Source organism: Triturus cristatus, chromosome 11 (genome assembly GCF_964204655.1).
Source record: "Triturus cristatus chromosome 11, aTriCri1.1, whole genome shotgun sequence".
NCBI classification, from domain to species: domain Eukaryota; kingdom Metazoa; phylum Chordata; class Amphibia; order Caudata; family Salamandridae; genus Triturus; species Triturus cristatus.
Genome location: NC_140594.1, coordinates 1,048,628,079 through 1,048,645,338, shown reverse-complemented (window position 1 = coordinate 1,048,645,338; position 17,260 = coordinate 1,048,628,079). Strand labels below are relative to the sequence as shown.

The 17,260-nt window shown below is 41.4% G+C and overlaps 1 protein-coding gene across 2 annotated transcripts in view; it reads left to right on the top strand.

The window, feature by feature from the left end:
• The window catches only part of LOC146785927 (uncharacterized), a 671,075-nt gene that overhangs the window by 466,961 nt on the left and 186,854 nt on the right, over positions 1-17,260 (top strand). The window contains exons 1-2 of one of the 2 annotated variants that reach the window (XM_085635326.1): positions 10,901-11,139; positions 15,709-15,810. The exons of the other annotated variant lie outside the window; for it this stretch is intronic. Coding sequence (XP_085491452.1) covers positions 10,942-11,139; positions 15,709-15,810 — 300 coding nt within the window. The 5' untranslated portion in view covers positions 10,901-10,941. Of the gene's footprint in view, positions 1-10,900; positions 11,140-15,708; positions 15,811-17,260 lie in introns of those variants that run through there. 2 annotated transcript variants of the gene reach the window in all.

Genomic DNA, 17,260 nt, shown 5'->3' with positions numbered 1-17,260 from the left:
TGAGGGCCATATTTATCAAGTAGGTGCGTCGCAATTGCGATTTATCAAGTCACTCAAGGCCATCCTTGCATGGCCCGGAGTGGCTTGATAAATCCAGAGTAATGCAACGAAGCACAAATCACTGTGTTGCATTACTCTGCCCCAGGGAGGCATTCCATGGGTAGTGTGTCCGTGTTTCCATGCAACACCCATGGATTTTGATGTATTCCCAGATTTACCATAAGTGGTAGACCTGGGAATGCGCCAACACTGCTATGCCTCCCCTGGTGAGGAGTAACACAGAGGAATAGGTTTATTTCTCCTTGGTTTTTCCTATTTGTGTCCTGTATTCTGTAGCACGCGTAGTAAGAGGAAATGCCTCTTAGGATTATTTGTGTGCAGGAAGGTGCCCCTTCCTGCATAAACACAATCCTGGAACTAGGCAGCAGAAAGATAGGAATGCGCCGTATTATGTTGAATACGGTGCATTCGTGGCCTTCGCCTTTCCCCTGCCACGCAGCGCAGCACAGCACTGCAAGGTGGCTTTCTGCGTTGCGCTGCATGACTTTTTGTTGAATATGACCCAGAATTGTTTGATCCTGAAGATCGAAAAATCACACTGTGTACTTAGGACAAGCGACTGTATTGTTCAATTAACACAGAGATGCACAAAGTTGGGTGCCGAGCAAATATTTTTTACCAATAATAATTTACAGCTATTCTTAGAGCTGTATATTGCATTTCGCTCCCCAGTATTAGGAGCAGCTAAGAGCACACCTGCTCAGTTCCTAGGGTTTTCATAGTGCGCCCCATCCTTGCATCCACAACTATGGGCAGTGAGCTGCAGGGCAGTGACTTAACGCAAAATTATGAGGCTTTCCTTCAGAAGGTGAAGAGGGGCCCCAGAGTCTCCCCTATCTCACAGATATGCATTTACCTCTGGCTGAATGAGTCCCTCAGAAGGTTTGGGGGTTCCTTGAACTTTAACAGCCTGGGTTACGCCCCTGCACCTTTGTAACACATGTCCCTGTTAGCGAAATAGGACGTGCTGCACAGTGATGAAACTAAAGGAACTTCCACTGATTTTTAAGTGTAACAAACAAATTATACAAGTATTCTTCCACAATGTATCAAGATTCGTGTTTAAAATGGGTGGGATCTATTGAGAACAATGTTCCCAATCTTTTGAATTTAAAGAAACATTCTCCCTAATTTTTATGAAAAACAAAACATAACCGTTCCTGAACAGTTAATGCCAAACTTGAGATGTGTTTTGCTAAAAGGAATGGGATGTGGCCTCCTGTACTGTGAACCCAAGCAAGAGGGAGACAGTGGAAGAAGGAACAAACCTGTTTGCCAGTGTGCCTGTTGCATAGGTAAATGTGTGCAATTGGTTCATCAGCAAAACAAAAAGATGCCTGGAACCAGCATATGGCTTTAATTAGTGGAGTACTTTGAGTTTTTACAGTGGAAAAGATTTATTCTTTTTGGCAGGTAATGTAAGGGTGTCAGAAACACAAACGAAACCCTGGGTCTGTAGACTGCAATGAAGTGCTCCTGGAGTGTCCCTTTTAAAGGACTGTTTCCCTCACCTACCCGAAGGTGACATGCTTCATCATAGGGTAACATCCTCTCACCATGAACCTAGTCACGATGCAGGCTACAACCCCCTCACTGAGAGGGAGGAGCACAGGTATGTTTTTTTGTTTAGGAAGAGGCATACTAGATGGGTCAAGATGGCGGATTGACACCGCCGGAGTGGTGAGCACTGAAACGGGTCCAGGCGGATACCAAAACAAATGATCTGAAAACCGTGAAAACCGCGATCTTGAAAACAGCAACTGCTTTTTTCTCATATGCCAAAAAAGACTTACGTGAACTGCAGGAACAGAGGGGCGCGCTGAATGTTGCAGCTACGGCGGGTTGGTGACCGCATCCTGAGTCAGCTACGGGCTGCTAGCGCGAAGAATACCGCGGCCTCAGCAAGTCAGAAACCTTCGCGCGGCCAGCCGAGTTGGCTGAGTCTGACAAGGTGGACAAGGTGGACGAGACTGACGGTACTCGATTGGTTTGGCTTGCGTTCCCCCGCTGCACCGGCAGCAGCAGCACAGCCAGAGGAGACGAGCGGCAGCGGGAGCAGCAACACGATGGCTCCAAAACCTCCTACGCGCACGACCCGCACAACAGCTGCTAGTGGGAGAGCGACGACCCCCCTGCTACTCTCAATCGCAGCCACAAACGAACTTACAACAAGTAAGAAAATTTCATGTGTTAAGAACGCAACGGATGTAGCCTTAGATGCAGAGCAATTGCATTTAGGTAAACTTGGGGAGAGATACCCGACTCAAAAGAAAAATTGTGCAGGTGATTGTGCTGCTGATAACACAGTTGATAACCTATTAGTATTTGAGGGCACTCAAGTGAGAACAGAGGAGTTTGAGAATTCTAGTGTCACTGCAAATATGCTATTTACAGCAGACACTACTGAGTTGGCTGGCGCAGAGGAAGAGTTAACTAGTCTGTCTAAAGTTCTAACCAAAGAAGATAATGAACCAGTAGTACTGGTGAATAAATTGACTAGTTTTGATATTGATGCTGATACTAGTATGAGCACCCCTCACTTTGAAATAATTAATACAACCAGCATGCCTGCAGACAAAGGGAGCACTGAGGGCATGGGAGAAAGTGAGGGCGCTGAAAATACTGACAATACCGACATCGCAGAGACAGATGAAGAATATGTGGATTTCAACGATGTAGGTAGCAGCATGATGTTAAAAGCAACCAAAGACAAAAATAAAACACTTACCACAAAGAAATTAAAGGGCAAAAATAAGAATAAAGCTACTAAAACTACATGCAAATCCAAACCAAATGTTATGAAAATGATTGCGGAGAACAGCCCTATTAGACAATGGGTACAGGCTAAGGGTGGTGTTAAATCTATGGCAATGAGATTATCTGGTAACACCCCTAACGATCAAGACACTATCTCTAAAGACCTAAACCAGATCACTGTACCGCTCAGCCCTACCCAGACCAATATCCCCAATGTAGCAAAGGCGACAAAAGCAAAGACCGATAGCTTTGATAAATCTGACCTGAATAAGGAATCGGCAGAGTCTTTGGGGTCTTTGGGGGAAAGTCTATTGGATCAGCTACACCCTTCAGTACCTTCAGTACCTTCAGTACCCTCAGTGCCTAACACGATACTTACGGAAGACAACTCCGCTTCTTTGTCAAAGAGCTGCAACAGTAGCATTAACAAGAATAACAATAGTGGCAGCAGTGGCAGTATAACCCAAGACCTAACTTTTGACTTGCCTGACACTCTAATTGGGCCTACAGATGAGGCATTAAATACTCCGACAGAAGAGAACATACAAGAATTATACACGGAAAATGCCGCTTCTTCCTTATCTAATGGGCCAACAGAATGGGATCTACAAGGGGAGGTGTCTGCTTCTTTTCAGACAATCTTACAACTCCTACATGAACAAAAACAAGAAGCTAAAGAGCATTATCGGCAAATGAGGGAGGATAATAACAGAACTCAAACCTCTTTGCAAGAGATGGCGAGCAAATTGGGGTCAGTATCTCAAGATATAGAGGAACTACAGCAAAGAGTGGTAGTGACAGAGGAGAAATCACAGCGCTCTGAAATAGAAGTGAATAAACATGCCTCTCAATTAATTCAGATGCAAAATAAGCTGGAAGATTTAGAAAATAGACAGAGAAGACAGAATCTCCGTGTTTTTGGTATTGCTGAAGGAGCGGAGGGGGCGGACCCAAGAGCATATGTTACCCAACTATTTCAAAAGGCATTTCCCGACCTTTCAGATTGGGACTGGGACTCTCAGATACAACGGGCTCATCGCTTACCCCTATTCCAAAAAGATAAGAGTGGTAAATTTCCACGGCCGATTTTGATCTATATAGGCAACTATCTGCTTCGACAAGCTATTTCTCTAAAAGCACGGCCTAACACTCCAGTCACCATTGACTCTACTATCTTTTTTGTGAGATCTGATTTGAGCAAACTCACGTTAGAAAGACGATGGCAACTGAAGCAATTCATTGATCCAATTAAAAAACTTGGATATCAAGCTTATTTGCAGGAACCTGCTAAGTTGAAAGTGATTAAAAACGGCCGATCTTATTTCTTTGTGGAAGTAAATGAGGTTGAAATTGCTATTGCCTCCTGGCGACAGGGGAAATGATTAAGCTAACAACTATGATAGTGTCTAAGGCTAATGCTAATGCTTAGTGCATACGCTTTTAGTTGACTTTTCAGTTGTATCTTGGTTAGTTTTAAAAGTTTATATGGTAACTGAGCGATTGCTCCTATGAATATTGGGTAGCACATTGGGTAGCACAGGTTTCTTCCTCTTTCTTTTTGTGTTGCTGTTGTTTTCTTATGATTAGTGTTGAAAGCCTGGACCCTAAAAGTGTTTTATCCACTCACCGACTGCCAAGGGAACGGCAGTCAACCGAAATGGGGGGACCAGAGGGGAGCTACTGGGTGGGAAATGGGGGAGGGGAAAAAATAAAAAAATGCATCATGAGTACAAATATATTTATGTTTTTTTGGCTAAGAGAAGCTTATATGGTTTGCAAGAATGTTATGGTTTTTTTTTTTTTTTTTTTTTTGGGTAGAAGCTCTGTCAGAATTTATAATAACAATATCAATTAAATGTATCAACTAAAACTTTTAGCTTGGAATGTGGCTGGGCTTAACAATCGGAATAAGAGGAGACTAGTATATGAGGAATTTAGGATGCATAACCCACAGATAGTGGTTATAACTGAGACTCATATTGCATATAAGGATAGACAGTTATTGAATCAGCTAGGCTATGATCTTTTGGTTTGTACAGACTTCAATGCTTCAATTCGAGGGGTGGCCATAATGAAGCATAAACAGTTTAAAATAGAAGTCATCAAAAAAATGACGGATAAAGCGGGCAGGTGGGCCATGGTACAAGTGACTTTGGAAGGCCTCAAATATATAATTTGTGGGGTTTATGCTTCAAATCAGGATGAACCGAGAATAATTGATCAGGTCAATATGGAATTACTTACTTGGGAAGGGGAACGTATAGTGTTGGGTGACTTTAATTGTGTTATGGATTATAATATGGACACAACCAGAAAGGGGGCGTTGCAAAGGATGCGTAAGACGAGGGCTGCCATCTTAGATTTGGCTAATATACATGCAATCAAGGATGCCTGGAGATATCTTCACCCACACTTAGCAGGGTATACTTACTATTCATCCGCCCATAAGCTCTGCTCGCGTATCGATATGGTTTTTGCCTCTAACTCTATACTGTCAACTAGTAAAATGTCAATATGCCCTAGGGTGACATCGGATCATAATCCGATTTCATTCATAATTGAAATTGAAACGGACAGACATCCTCCTAGACCCTTCTCTTTTCCCCGGTATCTTTTTTCTGATGCTAAGTTTGTGAGTTTGCTGAAAGGACATATAAAAGATTTTATCGATATCAATGGGTCCACTACATCTCCTTTGATGGTATGGGATGCTTGTAAGGCCAGTATCCGTGGGTTCACACAACAGTTTGTTTGGCAGCAAAATAAAATCAATAGGGTTCATAATAAAAAATTACTAGATGATATATCTAATATCGAAGAGAGGCTATCTAAGTTGCTAGTTAATTCCGCCACTACAAGGGCTAAAGAAATTGAAGATTTAAATGCAAAATTGATGGAATCAAGATTAGTTTTGAAAAATATTTTTAGGGAGAAAAGCATTTCTAAATTAGCTAAATATAGGCTAAATCAATATGAAAGTGGGGAGAGGATAGGAAAAATTTTGGCATACAAAGTGGCGGAGGATCGAGCCCAAGCGTTGATCAAGGAAATAAAAGGTGACGATGGACAATTATACCAAGATTCTAAATCAATTTTATATCAGTTTGCCACATACTATCAAGAGTTATATACGCCTGAAACAATTCCAATAGGAGATAATATAAAAGTATATCTGACAGAAAACGCTGTACAGAATATAAAGGATGAGCAAGCCGATCACTTGGAGGCAGATATAACAGCTGATGAAATACAGGCAGCTATCAATTCCCTAGCACTGGGAAAAGCTGCAGGCGAAGATTCAATCCCCATAGAACTTTATAAAAAATGCATGGAAGAATTAATTCCTTTTATGATTATGGTTATCAAAGCTATTGGTAAAGGGGAACAAGCTCCAAAGTCCTGGAATTGCACTCAAATTATATTTTTTCTTAAGAAGGGGAAACCCCCACAAGAGAGAGGGTCTTATAGACCTATATCATTAATCAATGCCGATGCAAAGATTTTTGCAAAGATACTAGCAACAAGGCTGGCGTCACTAATGCCACAGATGGTTTCACCATTTCAACACGGGTTTATCCCCAAACGGGACACTACCGCACACATTAATACTGCTATATCGGCATTTGATGTTGCTAGGACGTATCCCACCCCACTCGGAATGATCCTTTTAGATGCGGAGAAAGCTTTCGATCGCGTGGGGTGGGATTTCCTCTGGGCAGCCTTGGTTGCATTCGGCATAAAAGGCCAGTACCTAAAATGGGTTAAATCCCTATATGATCAACCAAGGGGTAAAGTATGCTATTCAGGACTGTGCTCACCTACTTTTTCAATTGAACGTGGCACTCGACAAGGGTGCCCTCTGTCTCCTTTGCTATTTGCTTTAGCAATAGAACCCTTTTTGATTGCATTGCACAAACAAGAGATGATTGTACCGTTCAAAAATGGCCTTAATGAATTAAAAATAACTGCTTACGCAGATGATGTAGCGGTTTTCTCTACAAATGTCCCTGAAGCTATATCAGGCATAGGTATTGAAGCAGATAAATATGGTATGGCATCAGGGTATAGGTTAAATATCAGCAAAACACAAATAATTACAAATTTTACTTCACTAACACCAATAGAGGGAATATGTAATGTGGCAACATATCTCGGGGTAAAAATATCTTCTAGTATTGAGTCAATAATTGCACTCAACTATGAACCTTTATTAAAAGAAACTTCTCTTCTTCTTAAGAAATGGCACAAACTTCCAATGGGGATTTTGGGGCGAATTAACTTAATTAAAATGAAGATTTTACCCAGATTTCTTTATCTTTATCGGTCCATACCCTTAAGAGTATGTAACACTTACTTTAGTAGACTGGAGGGCATCATCAGCAGCTTCATATGGGGGTATAAGAAAGCACGGCGGGCGATATCTTTGCTCAAACTCCCCTATGACCAAGGTGGACTCGGGCTACCAGACTTTAAATTATATTATTGGGCTGCTTTTTTAACTCGTTTTCGTAGCCTACTTATTTCTGACAAATGTCTTTATTTTCATAAATTTACATTAGGGGATGACGCTACTATGTTTCTGTACAGATTTAATGACCCCAACTACTTTAAACGAGTACGGTTCAAGACGATTCGGGACACAGTGAGCATCTGGCGATCTATTCTTGTTAGGAATAACATCTCCCTATTTCACACCAAAACACCACTCTGGTATAACCCAGGGTTGCCAGGTGTTTTTCATGATCTAGCTACTTCTATGCTCTCGGATAATGGCATAAATAATTTGGGAGACTTGTATGACCATACTGGATTTTTTGATTTTGAAAAGTTAAAGATGATGAATAAAGTACCAGAAAGGGCGTGGTTTAAATATAATCAGATCAAGGATTATATTACCCATAGAATAGGCCTTGATAGTATATCTGAATCCGAAATCTGGAGCTGTATGTATAGGGATTCTGACAAGGCACTGATCAGGTGTGGTTATAAGACTTTCTCTATCTTAAATAAGGATGATATTAGTAAGGTGGCAGAAAAGTGGAGCACAAAGTTGGGTGTGAATGTAACATCAGACTTAATAACTTCCTCATTAAATAGCCTAAACAATGCAGTTCAATCATCTAGTCTGAAGTTACAGCTGTTTAAAACTGTGTTTCAACTGTATTACTCACCAGACAGGATACTAAAATGGGCTTTTAATAATGATCTGAATGATCCGAATGACCGTACAAAATGTCCTAAATGTGCACTTAAGGGGGCAAATATTGTTCACATGTTTTTTTCATGCCCCGAGCTATCCATTTTCTGGAAGGATGTAGTTGGTGTTATTTCGACTAAATTGGCTAGGTCCATTTTACTTACGCCATTGGATATTTTGATCGGAGTTGTTGGGGTAAAAAATAGATCTCGTGATTTGATGAATATACTTTTCACATGTGCTAGATTAACCATTGCCAGGGCCTGGATACAAAGCCATCCCCCCACGGTTATGGAATGGTGGCTTCTGGTTAAAGACATTTACGATATGGAAAATACTTTAGCGATGACTAAGGGACTGAGGCAAAAACGAAAGATACAGGAAATTTGGGGAGTAATTATGTCTTAATAATTTAACGGAAATATTGCTTTTCTGTACTGTTTTTGATTGATGCTTTATCTTATATGAGTTAACTGACATTGTTTATATATGTAGCTGATGTTACTCATGATGCTAATAAAAAAATTCTCAAAAAAAAAAAAAAAAGGAAGAGGCATACTAATTACCTTTGGTGAGCAGTGTGTGATGAGGGGTGTATGAACAAAAACAATGCTCAGTAAAACTAGTTATAGGGTACTCAATGAACTTTATTGAAGCATCCCTATAGCAGGATTAAAATCAGACTATGACAAGGGGGAATTAGACCAGTCATAGCGTGAAGTGATAGGCCAACATGTTTCAACCTGATACCCTCATAGGAGGTGTGGTGGCCTTCTTCAGGACCTTATGTGTGCTACTACAAATGGTTGTAACCAAAGAAATATACAAAACCAGTGGTTAGAGGGGTAGTCCACTCATTCAGAATTCCACTGGTAGGTGTCTACAGACCCAGGGTTTCTTTTGTGTTTCTGGTTTTGGGAGTCAACCCCTGCAGGTCTTTAAAACTCCTGTGTTTGAGAAAAAAAAATGTAAGGGTGTCGCCAGCTACATTCTGTAGTGGTCCTCCTAATGGACAAAATTTGCACTAGATACTGTCTGATTGCTTATTACTAGAAATTTATAATTCGAAAGATCTACTTTCATCTTAAACAATAAGGGCCTCATCACGATGTTGGGCTGAAACCCTCCGACCAGTGGTCAGAGGCTTACCGCCCGACATGGTAGGTGTACAGTCCAACTACCGTATTAGGATGACAGCGGTCGGAATTAAATCTGAGGGGGTTTCCGACGTGGTTCTGACAGGCTCCATCAGAAAGAAAGCATAATCCCTTAATGACGGCGGTTCTGCCGTCAGGATTATAATATCGGTTTCCCGACAGCCATTCCATGTCTAACTTTCTGACATGAATAGGCTGTTGGTAAGTGACTTTGGTGCTCCCTTGTTTGCCAAACAGTGCAGATATGTTTACAAGCATCCATTTTTTAATGGAAGCTTGTGCTGCAGGCCCGGCACAAGCTTTAATAGGAAAATGGATCCATCATAATCATGCGGTCGGAACTGCCGTCCTGAGGTTGGGCAGTTCCAAACTGCAACACCCTACATTGTAATCAGGCCTTAAGTGCATGATTATGAGTTTGGCGGTCCGTGGCACAGTGATAGCAGTGCGGCAGTGCTGCACCGGCGGTCCAGCTGCTGTATTATGACTTTGGCGGTCAGACCACCATGGGACTACTGCAACTGCTGGGGAACCTCAATCCCTGATGGTGGAGAGGCGGTCTGAGTCTGCAATATGCTAGGCACCCCCAAGCATACTACAATTTTCCTCACCACCAATGCTCTCATGGCAGTGCTCACACCATGAAAATGCTGGTGGTGAGGAAACTAAGGGGGTCCTACAGGGCCCCCTGTTTCCTCAGGGCCTGGGGGGCACATTGTGTTCCCCCTGTGTGCCTGCACCCCCTTTCCTGCACAGCATAGACTGCACAGTCCATGCCGTGCTGGATCGGGTTTTGGTGCTCCCATTGCGATGCCTTTCTAATAGGCACCGCCGTGGGACGGTCAAAGGACTGCCCCCCAGACCACTAGGAAACTCAGATTCTGGCGGGAGGGCAGATGTCGAGTTTGGTGGTGTGGGAGCTGATGTGGCCGTCTGCTCCCACTCTGCCAAACTTGTAACCAGGCCCTAAATCTTTTTGCACTTTTTGTGGCAACCTATCTTGTCCTGTGTGTAATACAATTTTCAAATAATGACTTACATATTAACAGTACTTTTAGTAGTAGTCTGAGAGCTCTATAAATACACTTCACTATACTCCAACCAGGATTCGATTCTGCAGCTGTCTAGTTACACACACAGGCATGTGCAGTGATTGCACTAACCAACTGAGCGTTGATAATGAAAAAGGGTGCATTCCCACAGATTACATTAACTTGCATTTAATTTTCAATTAAGGTGTGTGTGTTACATTTAATAGGCAGAAGGCCTACAACATTTTTGCACACTATTTTGGTCTTTTTAGCCAGTGTCTGAACCCGGCCCATATTCCCTGACCTCCTTGCTGTTGTCAATCCACTCAGCTTCACAGTTTCCATACTCTGTTATGCACTTCACCCGCTTAGCAAGATACCCTATTTACCTGGAAGGGATCACCAAGCTGAAGCACACAAAAAAGGATGAGAAAATCTGTTTACTCTTGACCAATTCCAGGCCTCATGGCCTGCACTGTGACCCTTCAGGGGCATTCAGTTGTTTGTGCCTATTACTCAACTCCTGCTATGTCAAGAGACTGGCTAATAACCTTTGGGATTTTAGTGATGTTTTAAAAATGTGTTTGCATTAACTTGCATTATCTGACTTGCTGAAACTGTGCAAACAGAGGGTCTAAAGCTCGTCCGCCCCCAGTGTTGTCGTGTATAAATATAAGTGCATTTGGTCAGTGAGGTGATCTGCTGTTCACTGCTTCAGGAACCGGGGTCCTCAGCAGCCATGAAGTGGTTAGCGCTGCTCCTCCTCTGCTTCCAAGTATTCTCCAATAAAGCTGACCACCACCAACCCATCCATGATGCCAGCTGCAATGACCCAAAAGTATTTGAAGCTATGGACCTGGCTTTGAAAAAGTTCAACGTGGACAGAAAAGAAGGAAACAAGTTTGTCCTGCGTCGGATCACAGAAGCTGGCACCACAGTAAGGGCTCTGTTTTAGCTTTACGAAAAGCGCAGAGAAGCTATTGTAAGTGCAGCAGATGCAATGACGGACAGGGAACAGAGGTTTGGGAGGACAACTGCACCCCAAATATGGCTGCCTTTTACCACCCATTTCAGTGAAAGAGAAGGGGTCTTGTTCCTTTTTTTGTATTAGCGAGCTTGTCGCCCTTGTTACGCCACTGCAAGACAGATAGGGGGCTATTCATGACGGTAAACTTACACAAGTACGTAAATCTACATGTGTAAATATACTCTTACACTTTTTAGTAAATTTACTATTTTTGTCTAGTCACCATTTATGAGTGTAAATTTACTACAAAGCATAGACTTACATGTCTCCGCCCCTGAAGTCAGCGGTGGAGACTAATTTATAAGTGTAAAGTTACTACTAATAACTTTTCACACAGAGATGGGTCTCCGCTGTGGTAGAGAATTCTCTATAGTAAAGTAAGGGAAAAGTAAAAAGTAAAAAAGTTTATTAAGCTTTGAAAAAAATAATAAAATATTTTTATGATAAATCTGATTGTAAAATTATTTTCTGTATTCTATCCTATATTTTGCTTTAAATGTAGACCAAAATACAGAATGCTTCAGCACTATGAACTTAACTTTGAACTAAGTATTTAATTAAATTAAAATAAATTCAATTATCATTTTTGTAAAGAGATATATACAAAAGTATTCACCTGAAGTTGAATGTTTATATGCATTTGTTATATATTAAATCTACCAAATGTTATGTACAGAATTAGTTTCAATTAATATTTTAAATAATAAATAAACCTACAATTATTTTTAATTTAAATGGACTATTAAAATACTTCACATGTAAATAAAATGTATGTATTTGTGTGTGAGTGTGCATGTGTGTATAACATTAACTTACATCTATTTACATTTTTGAAAAGTCAAAATAAATATATGTATTTTAACTTCATTTCCTAAAAGAATGTATTTTAAGTCCCTACCTCCAATGCTTTCTGTGGGAGGGTGTTGCACCCCCTGTGGTTGGTCATGTATGCTGCTAGAATTACTGTAAGTCTGAGATGGAATACATTTACTACTAATTTGGGTTCTTTTTGGCTGCTATTGTGACTAGCATATGGCTTACACTTTTGTGGCTAGGTGCATGTCTCTGCCTATATCCCTACTTAATCCTCGCTAAAAGCCGGCCTGCTCTTCCCTTAACTCCTCCGATTTTGCAGTAAGCTTTCCCCATTTTCCAGCCATTCCTCCAGTTCCTCCACATTTACTACTAAAATGTAGGCCTCCTTGTGCAAGGATCTGTGCAGTCAGGGCGGAGAGCTATGCGCATAAAATTTAGGAGAGGCGGAGAGCTCCACCATAAGTAAGTGAAAGGCATTTTGTAGTAAAAGAGTAGTGCTATATTAGTAGTCATAAGCGTACTACAAAATGCAGTTTGTAAATAGCCCCCTGAGTTTTGCATTCTCTTGAGTGAGTAATTTGAAGGCTCTACATGGAAGCAAATGTTGATGCCTCCCCAGAAAGCATGAGAAATGCAGAATGGGAAATCAGAAATAACACTCAAACAGACTCAAGAATGTCATAGAGAATTAGCTGTAGAGAGAGCTAGCCTAGAACATTTGAGACCACACTAGTGCAATTCGAATTTTGCATTAATGGAAGAAATGCATTATGTGGGATAAGGAAAACGTCTACATTGGAAGGGCTGTTAGAACAATGCATAGCAAGGCTGTGGTAGGCTCTAATGATAACCAGAAAAAAGGGCCCCTTTGACTGTATTTTGGGGAATACCAATAATTGAGGCACAGTGGACCCTCACACCCCTAGGTTCTAGCAGAGCTGAACTAATGATATTTAGTCTTCAATTTAGGAACTGATTCACAAACTTAACGTTGTAGTACATTTTGCAGCACTACAAAAATGTACTACAAAATGCAGGTCACAAAATACGTGCTGAGTTTAAGACTCCTTCCTCCCTATACACATGTATGTGGAGTTCTCCACCCTGACTGCTGAGTCTGCGGCCGTGGAGAATTCCGCACACAAAAATATAGGGGGGCAGATTTACAAGGAACAAACGCATCTGCATAGATGCGTCAGTTTTCTTGTGCCAGTGCCAAATGTCCTTGCGCCACCATGGATACGCTGTATTTACAATACAGTGCTCCATGGCGCAGGGATTAACAGATGCGTCAGAAATACTAACTCATCTGTTGGTGCAAAAGTGACGCATTCCTGGAGTTGCTCATGAAAGTGGCGCAACTCCAGCAATGTGCCACGACAGATAGGTGAGTCCCATACAAAAAGCCCTGCGTCATTCCTTATGCCTGGTCTGAGCAGGCACAGGGATTTTGACGCAGTGAAGGCGTAGAGTGACGCAGTGAAATTTTGTAAATTTCACTGCGTCAGTTCTACATGGCATTTTGTGTGGGAACGCCTACCCTGCATTCATTATAGCACAGGTATAATGTGACTCAGGGCTTTACAACATGACAACTCTCCCTAGATGCGTCTCGCTGTAAATTTGCTGCATTGTATGCACCGCCGTTGTTTCAAAAAGTGATGCAATGGTGGTGCAAGGAGGCGCAAGGGGCCTGTAATTCTGCCCCAGGGAGTTCAGCGTCGTAAAAGTCCACATGTAGTTTGTGCATTCCGAAAAAGTAGTGTGCCTACTACCAAGTGTAAGTTTACCTTTGTGAATCAGGCCTTTAGCGTTTTGCAGTATACCCGCGCACACAATGGAAATATGATGAAAGCAGGCGTAAATTTACCATTCATCCGCACTATCTCATGGCTGATGCACAGCAACACTGTCTGATGCAGATGCCACCAAAGGCTGCGTGGATCAAAGTTTTTGGGGCCTAAATGTTGACGAATGCTCCCCAAAACGACTTTGCATTGCGTACTATCAGATCCCTATTAAATCAGCCAAAAATAGTATAATGGGGCAGGAACAAAGCATCCTCCCCCAGGATTCAATACAACTGAATCCAGGTGCAAACAGTGGGCCCAAGGAGAATAGCATGATTTACAAACATATAATACACTTAATTTTAGTGACATTGCACGTATTCCATGATTTACCATGGACAATTGTCTGTGCATAGAATGTGTATTGAAGGGGGTCCCTTGAGGAAAAATCTGATGAAAATCACCCTTTTTTCATCTCGGCGATATGGTGCAACAATTAGTAATCCTTTGTACACAGCTCTTTGTAAATATGAGGCTGCACGGTTTTTATCCTCCAGGCTTTGACGTCTGTGGATTTTTGCGAATGAGCACGCTTTAAGAAAGTTAGAAAATCTGTGCCTTATGTTCATAATTTTTAAATTGATGGGTGTTACCGCTACAGTGGATTTTCGTGATCGCATTATGCTGGTACACTTGGATTTAGAGACTCCCTCTGAATGACTGTCTACTGTCTTAAAATGGGAGGGTTACTAGTGTAAGGGTGTTGTCCAGCAGTAGGGACTAGGAGCTAAAAGGAACACTGTTAAATCGTATTATGACTGTAGGGACAGCAAAAGTTTTAACTACGAACACAAACTCAGAAGTCAGGAAACTTCGTCTTGGGTTTTCTGAATTTAATAATCTTTGCGGAGTTTAACTTGTTGGAGTTGTGCTCTCCAATGGTTCCCAGCTGTGGGATTCCCCATTCTTTAAGGGTACCACTTCCTGGGCGTATTGTTTGCAAAAAAATAAAATTCAGAAAGATAAGGAATTATGCGATTCTGCAGCTGCAGCAATTTCGTCATACTTATGGATTTGCTGCATTTGCCACATAATCCATTATCTGCTGCATACTCTGTAGATATTACTCGTCACCTTTTAATTACCCAGTGCTGGCTTTATTTCAGTGTTAAGCTGTTACTAATTACCTTTGCCAAGACACCGTTGACATGTGTAAAAAAAAAAGGAGAGGAACTGTCATAAAATGTGACACATTATGCCGTACAATTTGGCTTTTCTCTGCATATAATTTAGTCAACTCAGCTGCATGATTCGGTCCTCCCCTGCCGCATAATTCCAGTGGCCCTGCCTATAACGTTATGTGGAGCATTGCCAAGCTGAATACTGTTCCTTGAGAAAAATCAAGTGCGGTAAAATGGGTTTTAAAATGTATCAGCAGAATTCAACTGGGCCAGACAGGACCTTCTCCCAAAGATAAATTATCAGATTTTTGACAAAACTAGAGAGAGAATTCTGACCACTAAGGTCTCCCTTAAAATTGCGGTTCTTTTTTGCAAAGCATTCTGGGAAATCTACATTGGCTGGCAAGGCCTCAGGGGTAAGTCTGTCTAGAACCTGTTTTATTGAAAAGCTGTTTTATTGTAATACGACCTACCACAAGCTGACTTATTGTCTCCAAGAGTACATGAAGTATGTGTTCTCATCACAGCTGAACTGAAATGTTTACTAGGTAAAATGGAATGTAGTTCCATCTACTGGTCTAAGGTCTAAGAACGACAGATGCGTTAATTGAATTTTGCTATTTTTGAAAGGCTTTGCTAGAATGCTATGTTCTGTCCAAATAACACGTTTGTCGGCCTGTTTTTCTCCCCAGGGCGAGAACTATCATGTGACATATGAAATCATTGAAAGCACATGTGCGGCTCAGGACGGACACGTGTGGCAAGATTGTCAGCTCAAACCTCGTGCAGAAGCGGTAGGAATTGTGTCTACATCTTGGAGCAGGGGCGTAGCTTTAGGGGTGGTGTTTGAGGTGTCAAACCCCTCATAATTGTGTAGTTGGGTACAGCTGCTTTCAGTCGGATATCATGAGGTGGTTTTCGGATTTCACCTGGATTTTGCAAGCACACCCTGAAAAAATCGCACCCACTCTCATCTGTTTTGAAAGCCTTAAAATCTTGATTATTTACACATTTTATGCTTCTCTCCCTTAGTACTCCTACCAACCTTCATTTCTCTGACTTTCCATTGCTGATTGAGCCCCTCTCATGTGCCCTGCTTGTTGTTTAATTAGGCCTCCCGGTTTTATGGTATTTATTTTTTTGACATTTCCGTCTGTATCTATCCATATTTAGTTTTTGGCAACTTTATCTGTATTTATCCATATTGATAATGGAGTTTGTGAAAAAAATAAAGCTGAAACTGGTATATTTCCACATGTATTTAAGCAATAAATATGCAGTCATGCTTGAATGCCTGCCAGGTTTCAGTGATATAAACACCCGCAGAAGGTAAATCAATGCACTTAAATGAAAATATGCACATTTCATTATCAGCCTTGTGCATATCCACTGCTGTTTAAGCCTCTTTCCTAAAATTCCTTTCTTTTTTAACCCTGTTACCTATCAAACCACACAGTTATTGGCTTGACAGTCATGGCAAAGTGTATTTAGAATCACTCAGAAAGCACCGAATTTTTTTATCCACATTTAAAAATAAATACAGAAAAGAAAGTAAATGGTTTTCTGTCTGTATTTATCTGTAAAAATTAGTAGAAATGGAAAACAGGGGGCCTTATGTATAATGTATTTTAACAGCATGATTGTTGGTATATCTGAATCTCGCATGTCCCACCCCTCCAATGTTGTTGACCAACCTACGCCCCTGTCTTGGAGCTGTTTAAAAAAATTGCTTTACTTTGCAGGAAAAAATATTTCAAAATATGAAATAGTTGCATTTATTCTGTGCCTCTTTCAGTTCTCAACATGTTACCTTTCTACCCCAGCACAGCGTTTGCATTGTAAACAGAGAGTCAGGCTATCAACATGGGCTGGAGGAAAGTCTTTCTGATCATTTGTGTCATTTCAGCCAAATTCCCACAGTATGGACCGAAACACTATACTTTATTGAGCAGTAGAAGAGATTTATTACAAGCTGTGCCTAATAGTACCTATGCTCAAGACATTACCCATCCATCCCCTCCTCCATCCCAGTGCTTATGACATGAGGTGGCCCTGCCCCCTCAAGACAGTTTCTCACCCAGGTTTTTCATAAACAACTAAGCGAGCATGTAATCTCTTTCTGTTTAATACTCCTACCCATCCCAGTCAGAGCTTAATTTGAGCTTGTGGTTTCCGGTGCTGGTCACTGTCACTTAATTGCCAACACCAGTACTTATGACAGTCTGCCACAGGGTGGCACTGTTT